General features: G+C 43.4%; 1 protein-coding gene across 1 annotated transcript in view; it reads left to right on the top strand.

Moving 5' to 3' along the window:
* The window catches only part of hoxb8a (homeobox B8a), a gene marked incomplete at its 3' end in the record, with an annotated part of 14,898 nt that extends 7,665 nt beyond the window's left edge, over window positions 1-7,233 (top strand). The window contains exon 2 of the mRNA XM_083779032.1: window positions 6,848-7,233. Coding sequence (XP_083635158.1) covers window positions 6,848-7,233 — 386 coding nt within the window. The remainder of the gene's footprint in view (window positions 1-6,847) is intronic.
* Between the last annotated feature and the right edge of the window lie 10,140 nt (window positions 7,234-17,373).

Below are 17,373 nucleotides of genomic sequence, written 5' to 3'. Positions count from 1 at the left end.
ATGAAAAATCCTATGTTTCTATATCAGTGGTTTTCAAACTATTTCATGTCAAGGACCCCAAAGATTAAATGTAATTCGCCGTCGACCCCCATCTGAAAATATGTAGTTCCAGGGACGAAGCAAAGATATGAGTTAAAAATTGTTCTGAAAGAATATATATTCAAAGATTTGTGCCACATTTTTACAATTTTCCAAAAAATAGCAGATCTACAAGCTCAAACTACGAGCTTGTAGATCTGCTATTTTCAATAGCTAAAGTATAACATGAATAATGCTTAAAGGGGTTTCCCGTCCAGAACGGATTAATACCAGACACAAATGAAATGAGATGTCGAAACAGAGTTCACGGATCACCAACTACTATCACCGTAGCCATGGTTACCTACACTGTGTAAGTCACTCAGTGAATGGCCGCCGTTGTTTAGTAACAGCTATGGGTAGTTGCTTACTGTGTTGTGTTGCGGGCAGAAGACATACAGAGAGGTTTAAAGGGAAATCGATAATAAACACATTCAAGACAACATATATACTGTACTAGACGAGTACAGTATAGCACAGAACAACATGTCTATCTGTAGTGTAACGTGTATACATCTGTGTGCATATGATGCATGCTGCTATTAGGGCTGGACCGAGACAAACATTCGGCACGGACATTTCCGCTGAATTTTGCCCACGCTGACTGGCCCACCACAACCATGCAGACTGGCCCACCACAACCATGTAGCGCGTAGATACTCTACTGGCTTTTCGGGTCGAGTGAGGCCCATAGGAATACAAGCCCTTAATGCCACCACATTTACAGTATACAACATAAATGATACACAGCCAATAGACAACTAATTTAACATTCGGCCCAGACCGGGCATATGCCTGGTACGTCCTATGGTCAGTCCACCCCTTGCTGCTATTCAACCAGCAGCTCTGTAGGACTTTATATGTAGGCTAATAGCAGCTGTAAGCACTGCGGAAACTGCCCATAGATCCGAAGTCCCGTTAGTCCGAACATGCACTGCTCCCGTGCTTGCGGTTAGGTTTAGGTTTGCTCCCGTGCTTGCGGTTAGGTTAGGGTTAGAGATAGGGATAGTAATTTCGGAACAATGAACCTTCTGACTAATGACACGGCACCAGCACTGCTACCATTCCGACATGACGACAGAGTACAGCATCTTGCAATGGGTCTGGTCCACAAGATTCACTACACCATGTACCTGTCTAAATACTTCCTTAATGTTAACAAAGTGACATTGGTGTGACATGTCCTTAAAACTATTTTGTTGCAAGGAGTTGCATTGGTGTCGACTGGCCTTAAAACTGTTTTGTTGCAAGGAGCTGCATTGGTGTGACATGTCCTTAAAACTGTTTTGTTGTAGGAGCTGCATTGGTGTGACATGTCCTTAAAACTGTTTTGTTGTAGGAGCTGCATTGGTGTGACATGTCCTTAAAACTGTTTTGTTGTAGGAGCTGCATTGGTGTGACATGTCCTTAAAACTGTTTTGTTGTAGGAGTTGCATTGGTGTAAAAAAAATAGCAGATTTTCAAGGGATTCCCAGCCTGAATGCGTTAATTATGTTCACATGTCCGTTGATGTATCCTTCGTATTACAATAGGCTGTTCCACCCCTCAGATCCATGTGCTGCTGGACTGTACAATATACGAATATACGAGTCCACGTTGTAAATCTGCAGGAATATTAATTCAAAATGTGACAATGAGGCTTTGATAAGACGCTTACTGCTACAGAGCAGGGCAATAAACGTTAATTTCTCCCAAATGTATTCGTGCAGGAAGTTGAGAGTGAAGAGCATTAGTCCTTTCTGTAGACGATCTACAAGTGAAGAGAATTAGTCCTTTCTATAGATGATCTACAAGCTCACAATGTGTTGCATCGCAACACATTGTGAGCTTTGTAGATCGTCTATTATCAAATGAACGAAATGTATATGTCTGAAGTGGTATGTATTGTAATACGAGTAAAAATCTACAAAGTAACTGTAACTAAAGTTTTAAAATATAAATATAGTGGAGTAAAAGTACAGTTGGATCTGAGATGTATTGGAGTAGAAGGAAAAGTATTGGAAATACTGAGGTATACTAGAAATACCTCAACATTGTACTTAAGTGCAACCTGACGTGAAACACTTAAACGCCCGTATCTAGTGTTCTGACCTTGTTGACGTACTGAGAGTGTACTTCGGACATCAAGCTACCTCACGCCATGCACACCACACACACCACACACACACACACACACACACACACACACACACACACACACACACACACACACACACACACACACACACACACACACACACACACACACACACACACACGCATGCATGCACGCTACGGAAACAGGAGATAGGCTCCTGACCCGAGAGGCCATGCAGACACATAGCTCGGAAACCAAAGGGGGTTCCCAAGAAAGAAAGAAGGCTTACTTTCTCACTTCTGTGCAGTACAGAGCGGAGCGCCCCAGGGGCCATAGGCGAGACCCTCTCTCCTTTTCCCCTCTATAGAAGCACTGCAGGGTCAGTGCATGGACCCATATGTGGGTCCCTTTTCTTTTTGTTCAAATTATTTTCAAAATACCTTCCCAAAAAAGCTAACAATGTCATGAATTAGAAACACACAATTCAATGATTTCTTTCCCAGTCATTTCATGAAGGAATCAAAGAAGAATCTAAAGAAATTCCACAAATGACAGAACAAATATTTAAGAAGTGGTCAAAAATAGCCGTAGATCGCTGCTATATTTCCACTAGTTTGGGTCACAGGGGAACGTCTATAAAAAAATAAAAAATAAATTGGTCTCGACTCTCGAGCTCAAATGTTTGGGAACCTGCTCTCACCAAATGGCTCTTCACCGAAAATAGCCGATCTGCAACAAAGCTCACGGACGTGTCACTTCCACGACACGTCCGTAAGCGTTTGTTGCAGATCAGGCTATTCTGGGGCTAAATGCTGCATGAACGACCCCTAGAAACAGGAGGGTTCGTGTGGTTGGAGACATTTCCTGTAAGGGAGCTGCTGAGAGTGAGATGCTTTTTTTTCTAAAAAAAGAAATCCATCTCCTCCGTGCTGCTGTAAGTGCAGGCTGAGCAGCGACAGAGCAGGATTAGCGCGTGTTGACATGGATTTAAAGTTTAAACCTAGCACTGATCATCACAGGATTACAGCTTTAATAGCGTCCATTCATCAGCACAGGCTGTGCAGTTACAGTTACACACAGCCTATAATAAACACCTCAGTTTCATTCATAAAGTATTGGTCGGCCCGCGAGCGTTTAGTTTTGTATAGCGTTCTCTTTACAGGCTTGAAGGCTAGAAATGTAAGAGACAGATTCCATGCAGGTTATGGTATCTCTGCTGTCGGTAGGAAACCTCATAACTCCAAAATGTTCATATTTCAGGAAATGTATTATTTTCTTTATTCAGGAAATTAAGAAAACTTTATATTTTTAAAACAAAGCAATACAGCCTCATCAAAGTTGGTGTTGTAATTTATATATATTGTCATTTACTTCCATGAGAGGGAGAGAGGTTGTGGAGTAAGTTGGTTTAGTAGACATTTTGAGGGTCCAATGGAGTTAAGAGGTTTTGTCCAAAACACTTTTTACTACTTTCCATTGGTTCAATATTTTTGGACCAACACAAAGACGTAAAGGCACTGATTTAATAGCACTGATTTATGCCAAAACCCCCCCCCCCTCAAAAATGGAGTTATGAGGTTTCCTCCCGACAGCAACGATATTGACCTGGTATTCTGTGTTCATAGTTTCAATGTACAGATTATTGCTTTTTTTAAATATATTCTACTTTTAGACTGGTTCTTGATTTCCTGATGATCGTAGATGACTATTTCTATGTATGTGATGTATCATCATGAGTTGTTCTTGCTTACTGTAAATTGCTCTGGACTAAGAGAGTCTGAAAAAAGGCCTAAACTGCAAATTGTGGTGTTTTAGGATTAATTCTAGACCAGTATGAATGTTTCCTGGGATTTATTAGACATTATAAAACATGTGCGGTTAATGTTGCTTCATGTTATTTCAACACTATGTCCATCATCTTGTCGTAGAGAATCTATATTAGGAATGATGACATTTCTCAGCGGGGCGTTTACAGTATAACAGAACATAATATCCATCTGCTTTTCCATGTGCTTGGCTTATTATTCTGGCTCCTAATGCTGTAGTACGGTACGGTCTCATAAACTGTACATGGTTCTGGAAGAGTGTAATACTGGATTTAGGCGAGGTGATAATCAGCCTCGTTGGATGTTAATGCCGGGCGTTTTGCTGACATAACGACCGCATTTAGGTTCTCTGTGGATATAACTAATGTTTATACATTTGATACAGTTTGTGTCTGAATATTATTGCACTATTCAGAGGAGTTGTTTAGAGACAGATTGTAGGTTCATTGATTACCTGCTGTATATATTTTATTTTAAGCATTGCATTGTTCTCTCTGCACTCTATAACTACAAATATTTGGAAGTTGACGTTTTCTACTATCATGGAAGTGCTTTGTTCTTTAGGATACAGACACACTGTAGTATAACGAATATAATATGGGGTTACACACATATTGTAGTTGTAGATATGCAGTATAGATTATTAGACAAACACATTATGTACAGTATATGAAAGACTTATTCAGTTCTTCAGGACTACTACTGTAGGATGATGAGACATACATAATAATCAGAATCAGTTTCATCTTAATTTGTCACATCACAGCTTTAGGTGGACAGAAGTGTGAGGCCATGGGATCGATGTTCGTACAAACCCCATCGTTTTCAGATAGGAAAAGATAGGGAGAGAGAGAGACAGACAGAGAGAGAGAGAGAGAGAGAGAGAGAGAGAGGCAAGCTAAGGGTGAAAACAGGTCAGATATTTAGAGCAAAATATGTAAACATAGACAAGGGTGTCAGAATACTCTAGAGCAGTCTAGTGGAATACAAAGCAGATGTGATGAGACCCAGTAGGCTATAGTTCTATAAATTAGATATATTCTATGAGTGTATACTTTATATATAGATAGTGCTATGAATATATATATAAATATAATATGCCACTCCTTAACCCTTATCCCTAAACTTATTTGGATTTTTTTACTATTTTAAAAAACCTTTTAAAATAGTTAAAATAGTCGAACTACAAGCTCACAACGTGTAGATGTAGATCGGCTAGTTGAACTGTTTTTACTATTTTCAAAATAGTAAAAAATTGAAAAGAAGTGTAGGGATAATGGATAAGGGTGGCGCAAGATGGAGCCCACAACATGTCCTTCCCTAACATTGTTAGCACTGATAACATGAGATGACTTTAATGACCAATGACCACTCTATGGTCTGACCGTCTGACTCTATGGTCTGACCGTCTGACTCTATGGTCTGACCATCTGACTCCATGGTCTGACTCCATAGTCTGACCGTCTGACTCTATGGTCTGACCGTCTGACTCTATGGTCTGACCATCTGACTCTATGGTCTGACCATCTGACTCTATAGTCTGACTCTATGGTCTGACCGTCTGACTCTATGGTCTGACCGTCTGACTCTATGGTCTGACTCTATGGTCTGACCGTCTGACTCTATGGTCTGACCGTCTGACTCTATGGTCTGACTCTATGGTCTGACCATCTGACTCTATGGTCTGACCGTCTGACTCTATGGTCTGACTCTATGGTCTGACCGTCTGACTCTATGGTCTGACTCTATGGTCTGACCATCTGACTCTATGGTCTGACCGTCTGACTCTATGGTCTGACCGTCTGACTCTATGGTCTGACCGTCTGACTCTATGGTCTGACTCTATATGGTCTGACCATCTGACTCTATGGTCTGACCGTCTGACTCTATGGTCTGACCGTCTGACTCTATGGTCTGTCTATGGTCTGACCATCTGACTCTATGGTCTGACCATCTGACGCAGTGGAGTGTGGTGGCGTGTTCAGAACACTGCACATCCATCATGCATACTGTATGTTTAATGTATATATTTACATATCTATGACATCACCTTCCTGCTCTCTGGGTCATATAGATATTACAGCAGAATAACTCATACTGTATGTCATCCTCTCTATCTCTCTCTCTCTCTCTCTCTCTCTCTCTCTCTCTCTCTCTCTCTCTCTCTCTCTCTCTCTCTCTCTCTCTCTCGTCTATCTAGCTGTCTGTCTGTTATCCTGTCTATCTGTCTCTCTCTCTGTCCATCTATCTATAGCTGTCTGTCTGTCTGTCTTCCTATCTCTCTCTCTCTTCCCCCCTTCCCCCCTTGCCCTTTCTCTAACCCGGCACTTCATAAATTTAAAGTCCCTCCTCTGTGTGCACATGTTTATGGCTGCGTGGGTGCGTGCATCTGTGCGTGCGTGCATGCGTGCGTGTGTGTGTGTGTGCGTGCGTGCGTGCGTGCGTGTGTGCGTGCGTGCGTGCATGCGTGCGTGCGTGTGTTCGCGTGTGTGTGTTTGTGTGTGTTTGATTAAATAGTGACGTACTGCCGTCATGATTATGTTGACATCTGACCTTTTAATTTAATACATTTCCGCATGCACGCACACACGCACACATCCGCACGCACGCAGTGTATGTTGATAAGCAAGAATGTGGAGTATTCCTCTAATGATGTGTCATCCTATCTGTCTCTCTCTCTCTCTGTCTGTCTCTCTCCCCTCCACCCGTCTCCCTGACTGCCTGTCTGTCTCTCCCCCCCCCCCCCCCCCACCTGTCTGTCTCTCCCCCCCCCCCCCCACCCCGTCTCCCTGACTGCCTGTCTGTCTCTCCCCCACCCCCCCCACCTGTCTGTCTCTCCCCCACCTGTCTCCCTGCCTGTCAGCAGCAGCGGGTCGTCGCCGCGGCCGCCAGACGTACAGCCGCTACCAGACGCTGGAGCTGGAGAAGGAGTTCCTGTTCAACCCGTACCTGACCAGGAAGCGGCGCATCGAGGTGTCGCACGCGTTGGCGCTCACCGAGCGGCAGGTGAAGATCTGGTTCCAGAACCGACGCATGAAGTGGAAGAAGGAGAACAACAAGGACAAGTTCCCTTCGTCCAAGAGCGAGCAGGAGGAGGTGGAGAGGGAGAAGAGAGAGAAGGAGATGCTGAGGGGAGACGCAGGGGGGGCAGGAGGGGGAGGGGACGGGGGAGGGGGGGGTCCCCCCGGACCCGCGTCGCACTGCTCCTCCAGCGCAGAGGAATGCTGCGACAAAAATAACAAACAAATGTAGAGAGATAGAGAAATGAACATGGTGTGAAAGACCCGGGGTGGAGAGAGAGAGAGAGGGAACTGGAACTGGACTGGAGTCTCTTTGTTATTCGAGAGAAATGAAAAACAAAATGTCTTTTTGATGAGTTTTTTTGTTTTTGTTGAAAGACCCGGGGTGGAGTGGAGAGAGTTACGGATTGGACTATGGAGGCTCGTTGTTTTCAACATGAAAACTACAGGTTACGAACGTAACCCCGGTTATGAAAACTACACGTTACGAACGTAACCCCGGTTATGAAAACTATAGGTTTTGAACGTAACCCTGGTTATGAAAACTCCTTGTTACAAACGTAACCCCGGTTTTATTCAAACAATATACTCACTCATTGTGTCACTTACAGGAGATCCCACTGGGTGCCTGATCACCCAGTGCGATCTCCCGTAAGCGACACATCGAGTGAGTATTACGAAGAATAAATAACCTTATGTGAATAAAAATGGATGGTTTTGAAAGACCCCCGGGGGTGGAGTGGAGAGGGACTGGAATGGACTGGAGTCTCGTTGTTTTGAAAACCCATACATGGACACTCAGGCCAAAAGACTAAACAAAATGGCGACTCGAGAAGAACTGGACATGGACTACTGGACCGGACTTATGATGGCCTATATAGCTAGCTACACACTACACTGGGCCTTGCTGTGAGCCGTCGAGAGACTTTTTAGGAAACGTTATGTGGGAAGAAGAAGGAAAAACTCAAATCTGAAATGACCACAAATTAGAAATTGATGTCGGGAGGGGGGCGGGTTTGATCGAGGGACGAATGGGGAGGGTTCGATGGAGGGACGAATGGGGCGGGTTCGATGGAGGGGGACGAGAGGGGCGGGTTCCATCGAGGGGGACGAGAGGGGCGGGTTCGATGGAGGGGGACGAGAGGGGCGGGTTCCATCGAGGGGGACGAGAGGGGCGGGTTCGATGGAGGGGGACGAGAGGGGCGGGTTCCATCGAGGGGGACGAGAGGGGCGGGTTCGATGGAGGGGGACGAGAGGGGCGGGTTCCATCGAGGGGGACGAGAGGGGCGGGTTCGATGGAGGGGGACGAGAGGGGCGGGTTCGATGGAGGGGGACGAGAGGGGTGGGTTCCAACGAGGGGGACGAGAGGGGCGGGTTCGATGGAGGGGGACGAGAGGGGAGGGTTCGATGGAGGGGGACGAGAGGTGTGGGTTCCATCGAGGGGGACGAGAGGGGCGGGTTCCATCGAGGGGGACGAGAGGGGCGGGTTCCATCGAGGGGGACGAGAGGGGCGGGTTCCATCGAGGGGGACGAGAGGGGCGGGTTCCATCGAGGGGGACGAGAGGGGCGGGTTCGATGGAGGGGGACGAGAGGGGCGGGTTCGATGGAGGGGGACGAGAGGGGCGGGTTCGATAGAGGGGGACGAGAGGGGCGGGTTCCATCGAGGGGGACGAGAGGGGCGGGTTCGATGGAGGGGGACGAGAGGGGTGGGTTCCATCGAGGGGGACGAGAGGGGCGGGTTCGATAGATGGGGGCGAGAGGGGCGGGTTCCATGGAGGGGGGCGAGCGGGGCGGGATGTGAAAAGTCAAACACTACACAAGCAACCACACGTTAGCCTAGCCTACACTAGTGTTTAAAAACATTAAAAAAGAAAAGAAAAAAAATGATAGCTACCTTTCTTTGTGGAACAATTATCGTGGAAACATTTCTATATTGTTAGAATTTGATCATTATTATTATTATTATTAACAACTTTTATCTTTGGCAGCTGTATAGTTTTTAAGTTAAAAAAATGATGATGATGATGATGATGATGATGATGATGATGATGATGATGACGATGATGATGACGATGAAGATGGCGGTGCACTTTTTACTGTTTTATTATTCTCACTTCTATGTTATTATTGTTGTCATGGCAACTGATTGATTAATTGATTGATTGATTTATTGGTGATGACGTAGCAGCAATTAATTAATTGGAAAGATTCCAACAACATGAAACTGCCTATTTATGCCGTTTTAGTAGAATCTGGAGATGTTTTTTACTCTTATTGTCGTTTCTCGGTTTAGGTTGTCTTTTTGTTTTTATTGATCGATGATGATGGTGTTCGTTTCATGTTTTTATGTTGTTCTCCCTTTTATCTCTTTGGGGTAAAAAATAAATAAAATAAGACGCATGCGCACAGTGCAACAAAAAAAAACATTTAAAAACGTGAAGTACGAAGATTCGTACAAATACAAAAAAAAAAAAAAAAAAAAAACGTGAGAAAAAACCTGTAATAAAAATGTCACGTGACGCCCTCCGTTTACTGTGAATCCAAACTCTTATTGTTGTTGTTGTTTATCATTTTAATGGATTTAGGTTAGTGTGCGTGTGCATGTGCGTGTGTGTGTAAACATCACAGAGGTACAATCAGATATTTAGGCTAAAAGGGATAACACAACAAAGTCCTGGGCACCATTATTGGTCCTATGCTAGTGTAGTGTACAGTAGGTCAGGGGTGTAGTGTAGTAGTGTAGTGTATACAAGGTCAGGGGTGCCCAAAAGGTAGATCGTGATCTACCAGTACATCACAAAGCAGTGGCGTGCACAGATAGACACTAGGGGGCGCTAGAGCACCTCCTGCCCTTTTGGCAATGTGCCATTTTGAAGAAAAGTGTACACTACAGTATGTGGACCATGGTGACATGGATCAATTGTTGATAAAAAAGCTTCTAATATATTATTTAGGCCCCACAATCTATAAATGTCACACTATTAAAGATGGAGTGCCACGATTTTTTTCCACCCTAAAACATGATAATCAGGTATTATTAAAATATAAGGTGGAAGAACTCTTTCCAAAAAGTGTACAGTATTTGTTAAAATCATGCTTTTAAGTGGACACGCCCACCAGTTCATTAAGTATGCCTGGTCTGCCTGGTGGGTGGTGATGGGTGGTGATCCACCTGAACTGAAGCCACACCCACAGCTGTAGTTGTATGATAAAGAAGGAGGGGTTAGGGGAGGGGCTGATAGTGTGATGTCACTATATTGCTGTTTACTTCATTGGCCCGTTTGACTGTCAAGGGTTTAGCCTCCAGGAAGAAACCCTAAATACAAAGTCAATACACCATTGCGCATAAAAACAACTCCAGGGTGTCTAATGAAGTACTGTCACCTCATAGACACATGAAAAACTGGAAAAATACAAAAATTGTGGCACTCCATCTTTAAGGCAACCGGCCTTTTCCACACGCTGCACAAGGTGCCCTTTTTTCACTTGAGCACCTGCCCCTCTAAATGTCTGTGCACGCCACTGTCAGAAAGGCTGTGCAGGTAGATCACATGGCATGCCCCGGGCCTAGAGAATATTTAATTTAAATATAAAAACTATTTGTGGCATCTGACACTTGAATTAAGTTGACTTGATTGATTGATTGACATAAAAAAGGGCCCATGTCAGCTCAAACCCATAATGCAATACTTTGTTTTCAAGAGTGTTGCTGCGCGCAAATGTCGGTAGATTACAAATTAAATACAAAAAACTATAGGCCTACATATTCCATTTCTCCCCTTTCCCATTCCAAGTGCATTTGTATTAAATGTAATGCCAGCACCGCTATTCCAAAGACATTTTCAGCAATGCTGTTATAATGTTTTCATTGGGTATAGATCTTGTTGAAAACTCATTAAAACTCAAGCGGTTGAGTTTTCGACGGGTGGCTGGCATCTCCCTTAGAGATAGGGTGAGAAGTTCAGTCAGATGAGTCTCCCAGGAGGAAGCCACTAATGTTGCTCCGGAGAGGGAAGTCTGCAGCACTCTGGTGGAGCTGTTGCCCCCGTGACCCGACTACGAATAAGCGGTTGAAGATGAATGGATGGATGGATGGAGATCTTGTTGAGCCGTCATTATGAAAGTAGCTCTCAAGTCAAAAAATGTGTGCACCCTGTGGTGTATGTTTTCAATTAATCAACAGCAGCATAGAAAATTGGCTTCATGTCAACAACAAATACAACGGGGTAGTACAGTAGTCTACTGTAGGCCTACATGTACTTTGTACAAAGGAGAAATTCATGGAATGAAATTGCAGATTGATTCCATAATGTAAATTCCATGATGTCAGAAAACTCTCTCTATCTCTCCCCTCTCTCTCTCTCTCTCTCTCCACTCTCTCTCTCCCTCTCTCTCTCTCTCTCTCTCTCTCTCTCTCAGCAGCAGACTGATAAAAAACGCCAAGTTCAGCAGGCCAAGTATTTAGAAGCACAAGTCGGAAACAGTCTCTTAAAACAACATCTCTCTCTCTCTCTCTCTCTCTCTCTCTCACACACACACACACACACACACACACACACACACACACACACACACACACACACACACACACACACACACACACACACACACACACACACACACACACACACACACACACACACACACACACACACACACACACTTTATGATGACGTCGGCCTCTCTTCAAAGAGGCCATTCTCTTTCATCCTACAATGAAGGACGTGGTGATGACGTAAGGTCAGGTCAGCCTATTGGAGGATATGTCCGAACCGTTCCCATCGCTCAGAGGGTCATTTAAAAACACATCTACACGTCGTCACAACATTATGTCAATCAAATAAACTATCTAGAAATATAAGTGCACGTTCCAAAATGTTATTTGATCATGTCTGATTATAGCGTATTTAATGTCTAATATATTAAATGTCTGCACCCCATATTTATAAGCCACTATAAGTATAGCTAATAAATATGTGTTGTAGCTGGTGCCTACGTTATCAGAAGAAGCAGTTTAGTCAGGCAGGCAGGCAGGCAGGCAGGCAGGCAGGCAGGCAGGCAGGCAGGCAGACAGACAGGCAGGCAGGCAGACAGACAGACAGACAGACAGACAGACAGACAGACAGACAGACAGACAGACAGACAGACAGACAGACAGACAGACAGACAGACAGACGCGCCCCAGAAGGAGACATTTCACACTCTCTGCTTCCTTAGCGTGCATCTGTCTCACTCTTTATTTATGATGAATAATAATAGAAGTGAGAGTCTCTCTCTCTCTCTCTCTCTCTCTCTCTCTCTCTCTCTCTCTCTCTCTCTCTCTCTCTCTCTCTCTCAGCCAGGCGCGCGACGCGCGTGCGTGCGTGGAAAGTTTCCAGTGAAGAGTGACTGAGGAGCAGTGTTGCCATGTCCGCTTATTATAAGCAGTTTTGCGTATTTCTTTGGCTTGTTTCTAAAGTGTATATAGTTGATTATTTGGGCTTGTGTCTTAAGTGTAGTTGTTTATTTGGGTTTAATTGTGTCTAAAGCGTATAGTTGATTATTTGGGCTTGTTATAACGTGTAGTTGGCAAGGTCCAATTGTGTCAATGTCCTTGTATAGTCTACAAATACAATGCATCCAAACTGATACTTTGTAATTGTAGATGCAATCTTCTGAAAATATTTGTCAGACACCCCCCCCCCACCCTCTCTCTCCTGTCCTGTGGCCCTTGCTTTCATACACCTGGCTGCCTATTTCTCTCACAATATATGGCAACACTGCTGAGGAGTCCAGAAATGTGTCTCAGTGGCTTAAACATTTCCTTTACCAACCGTTTATTTTCCTTTAGACTAAAATCTGCAAACTGAGGCGCTTTTCTGGGCATTTGGGAATAAGGCGCAGAGTTAGTTTTTATTTCATACATAAATTACATCTTAAGGAATCTTTGGCTGAAATTGGCTCTGCTTTCTGCGGTTTGAACTTCATTCACGGAGGAGTCGTTTTAAGGGACATTTTGACGGGTGGGACGTTGGGGAGAGTTTTAGTGCAAGACATTCTCCCACAGAATAGAACAAATTAAATAGTAAAAATCCCGTGATATTTTCCTAAACAATTTTAAAAATCCCATATCATCGTACATCATCGTGACGTACAATAGACACATGCTGATCAACGTTAAAATGCTCTATTCGTTGTCAATGAGGATTTAATGTTTGTGTAGGACAAAGATTGTGGACATACTGCATGTACACCAAAAGCTGGATATAGGAGGCCCTAAAAAAACCCAATTAAAAATAAATACATGTATTTCTAAAGTTATTTTCGCTTGTAGATCTGCTATATTTTCCCGGAAAACATGTTGTGTCCCCGGCTAAAGGGTCTGTGAAGCAGAACCAGTGGTTCTGGGAGGAACCATGTATGCTCCCTGGACAGAGGGAATACATGTCCCGCTTCCTCCACTGTTGTTTCAGCTCCTGTGAACAGAACAAAAACCTTCTGGATGGAGGCCATGTTGTGACGCAACTGTCCTTTGTGACATATATTATAGGCTGTTTCCAGTGTTGTTTTTGGCAGCAAATTTTGATTTTAGTTTTAGTCATATAGTCTTTTGAATAGTTTTCATTTAGTGTTTAGTGTTAGTCTATAGTTTTAGTCGACTAAATCTACCGTTGATTTAGTCGACTAAAATGTATTATGGTGGCTTGATGCAGCCGTCGTAATGGCTGATTTTACACTTGCTGAAAATAGCCGATCTATACAAGCTCACAACACATTGTATCATATCATAAATTGGGGGTCCTTTAAATTTTAATGTAAAATGTTGGGGATATACCTTTATTAACCCTTATTGTGATATTACAATTATCAATTATACGAACAGTATAAGTAACAGTACAGTAGGCCTATATGGACAGTTATATAATATGCAATAATATGCTCTCTGTCTGCACGCATGCGGTTTTACGCACGGCCGGACGCGCGCTCCATTGTGCCCACTGACTGGGCCGAGAAGACATTCCTACCTCCAACTTCCCATAGAACCCCGTGCGGTGTCGCGTGCACGCGCCGTGTGCGTGTGTGTGTGTGTGTGTGTGTGTGTGTGTGTGTGTGTGTGTGTGTGTGTGTGTGTGTGTGTGTGTGTGTGTGTGTGTGTGTGTGTGTGTGTGTGTGTGTGTGTGTGTGTGTGTGTGTGTGTGTTGAGTCTCTACGCATGCAGGAAGCCAGGCGGACTAGACCGCCGGTTCCAATCCGGTGACCGTGACCCCTCGAGCAGGGCAGCACCTGCTCTCCAGGTGACTTCTGTTCTGGAGAAAAAGGCGAGGCGCGTGCATGTGTGTGTGTGTGTGTGTGTGTGTGTGTGTGTGTGTGTGTGTGTGTGTGTGTGTGTGTGTGTGTGTGTGTGTGTGTGTGTGTGTTTGTGTGCGTGCATGCGTTCTGCTATGAGCCCTAAGTGGCTGTAAATCAGAGCACGCGCGCCGCCGCGCGCGCAAATATTTGACCTGACCTGCATGCGTACTTCTGGTTTGTTTTACCCGGAGACACTTGAAAGTGACACCGACCCGCGGCGGCGAGATAAGTTCTGACGCGCGTTAAATCACACGGAGGTACCCTTTAAATGTTTGTGTCACTGAAATATGTTTTAGAATTATACTTTAAATACGTCACTAAAATATGTTTTACTTTTGAAATTAATACTTTACTTTAAATATGCCACTAAAGTGTTTTATGATTGTACTTTATACTTTAGGCCTAAATATGTCATCAAAGTGTTTTAAATTGATACTTCATTATGTCACTAAAATAATGTTTTGCATTTGTAATTAATACTTTAGTTTTCATTTATGTCACTAAAATATGTTTTTAATTCCTATTTGGCTTTATGTCAAAAGCATGTTTTAAATTCCTATACTTTACTTTTCATTATGTCACTAAAATACGTTTTACTTTTAAATTATAGGCTACTTCACTTCACTTTTTATTATGTCACTAATAACATATTTTAAAATAGTAATTTAAAGCGTGGCATTGTGTGACCTATATATATATATATATATATATATATATATATTATGCAGCTTCAAACATTTTTGTTATACAATATTTCAAGAAGCAAATTCTGTAAAATGCATAATTAGAAATTAAATAGAAAACAATATCCTATAATAAAGACCTCACGTTTGATAATAAAATAATCTGACCTCGGAAAGAGTTAAAAATGCTGATTTTAATTTGACTCTCAGTTAAATTATAAGAAATCAGGATTTTATTGCATTTCACAATTTACCATGAAACTGACAGCAGTTATAGCAGACGGTGTTGAGCAACTTATAAAAGCGTCAGAATAACAGAGAAAATAAGCATGAAGTCTAAGTTAAATATTAAATATGAAATGACTGCGTTATATTATTAGTATAAAAAGCAGAGAGCAGTTTATCATATCAACTAAAGCAGCGGTCCTGACTGTTTTAACTCAAAGACCTCCATAAGTCTGAGAGTGTAGTAGAGCCTGTGTCGTATAATTCCTTATAAATGAACCAAAGTACTAATATCATTGGGTCAGTAAAATGTTTTAAAGTGGATACCACACCTGCCCTACATCACACGGAACCAAATGGACCTCCATAACTATGAGAGTGTATAGTAGAGCCTGCCCTACATCACAGCACGGAACCAAATGGACCTCCATAACTATGAGAGTGTATAGTAGAGCCTGCCCTACATCACAGCACGGAACCAAATGGACCTCCATAACTATGAGAGTGTATATAGGCCTAGAGCCTGCCCTACATCACACGGAACCAGTAATAAGGGACCATTCTTTTGGAGGGTAACAAGACTACTCGCCCCGTTTCTGTTTTCCTCCCAGAATTTTCCCCAGTGAGGGGTGGGAGAGGCTGGACAGCAGATGGCTGGACTTTGAATTTCTCTAACTATAAACTTTCATGACAGCAGAACAAATATAATTTATGAAAAGCTACTACAGTGAAGTCTGTTCACAGAAGTTGTTGTAGGATATGTGGGGATTATCTGACGAGGTACCATTTGAGGGGGCAAAACCTTACATATTATACTAAATAATACTAAATTGTTTATAGGTTCAATATAAGTCAAATAATATAGCCTTTCCACAGGAGTATCTTTTTATATTTTTCCAAAAAGAATACAAACAGCCAATAACATATTACAAAGTTATCCCCCTCACTGGGGAAAATTCCGGGAGGAAAAACGGGCAAGCACCGGGGCGAGTAGTCCAGTATTCCTTTTGGAGCATGCACGCATGACACGGAATCTCTGAGTGCGTGCGTGCGTGTGATGCGCGTGTCCTTTCACTATGTTAGTTACACATACGCACACCATGTGTGTGGTCTATACTATAGCCTCTCTGGCCTGCCTGGTCTCTCTTCATGGGTGACACTCTCCTATCTGTCGGCGAGCGACGCGACGTGAAATCAATACCCCAATCAACTGCTCCGCTCGTTCCCCCTGGCCTGCCTGCATGTGCACGCGCGTGCGTGTGGCGTCCCCCCCCCCCCTCCAGACAGACAGCGGTGTGGGTGAAAAATCGTCCATTATTTATTTGTAGAGATCAGCCTCTTTTCTGCGTTGCCAGACACTCAACATCAACACGCAAACACTGCAGCAGCGTGCACGGTGTGTGTGTGTGTGTGTGTGTGTGTGTGTGTGTGTGTGTGTGTGTGTGTGTGTGTGTGTGTGTGTGTGTGTGCGCGCGCGCGCGTGTGATTACTCGACAAACTTCTTATTGGTTATTGATCCGCGGGACAGTTTCCCGCGCTGTTCTCCTTTCTGTCGGACATGGAGTTTACACACCAGAGAGCTGTCCGAATAATTAGAGACACAGAGAGAGTTATCACTTTGAACTTTAGCTCCTTCACAATGCCCGGTCTGGATGGCCTGCGTGCGTGTGCGTGTGTGCGTGCGTGCGTGCGCGGCCCCGCAAAAAAACGCACTGACGGCTGGTTTTAAATCCATGGACGTAAAGTTTGATGTCAGCAGAGATGAGTCGACAGGAATACACTGTCTGTCAAAGGGTTAATTTATACTTTTGTATAAATGTAAATCAATTGACCATTATTCATTTGTGTGAGTCTATAGTACATGTGTGGACAATCTGGAAATGTATTTAGGCCTATATATTTGACCTCATATATAGTAAAATCATGATTATATTTTATATAGCGCCGCCTCACTTTATGTGATAATAATGCCGATAAGTGTCACTGTATTGTTTACAGATAAGCAGCCACGTGCTAGTGTGCGCGTGCATGAGGTCCACAAAATAAATACTGTGCAACACAGTATATACAACATAATAAAATAATAAAAAACTATATAGGATAAAACAATACGCAGGAAGATAAGCCTTTATAAT

The sequence above is a fragment of the Protomyctophum parallelum genome (assembly GCF_964188405.1).
Source record: "Protomyctophum parallelum genome assembly, chromosome: 13".
NCBI lineage: Eukaryota > Metazoa > Chordata > Actinopteri > Myctophiformes > Myctophidae > Protomyctophum > Protomyctophum parallelum.
Note: the sequence above shows the minus strand (reverse complement) of the source record. Positions and strands in the feature narration are given on the sequence as shown.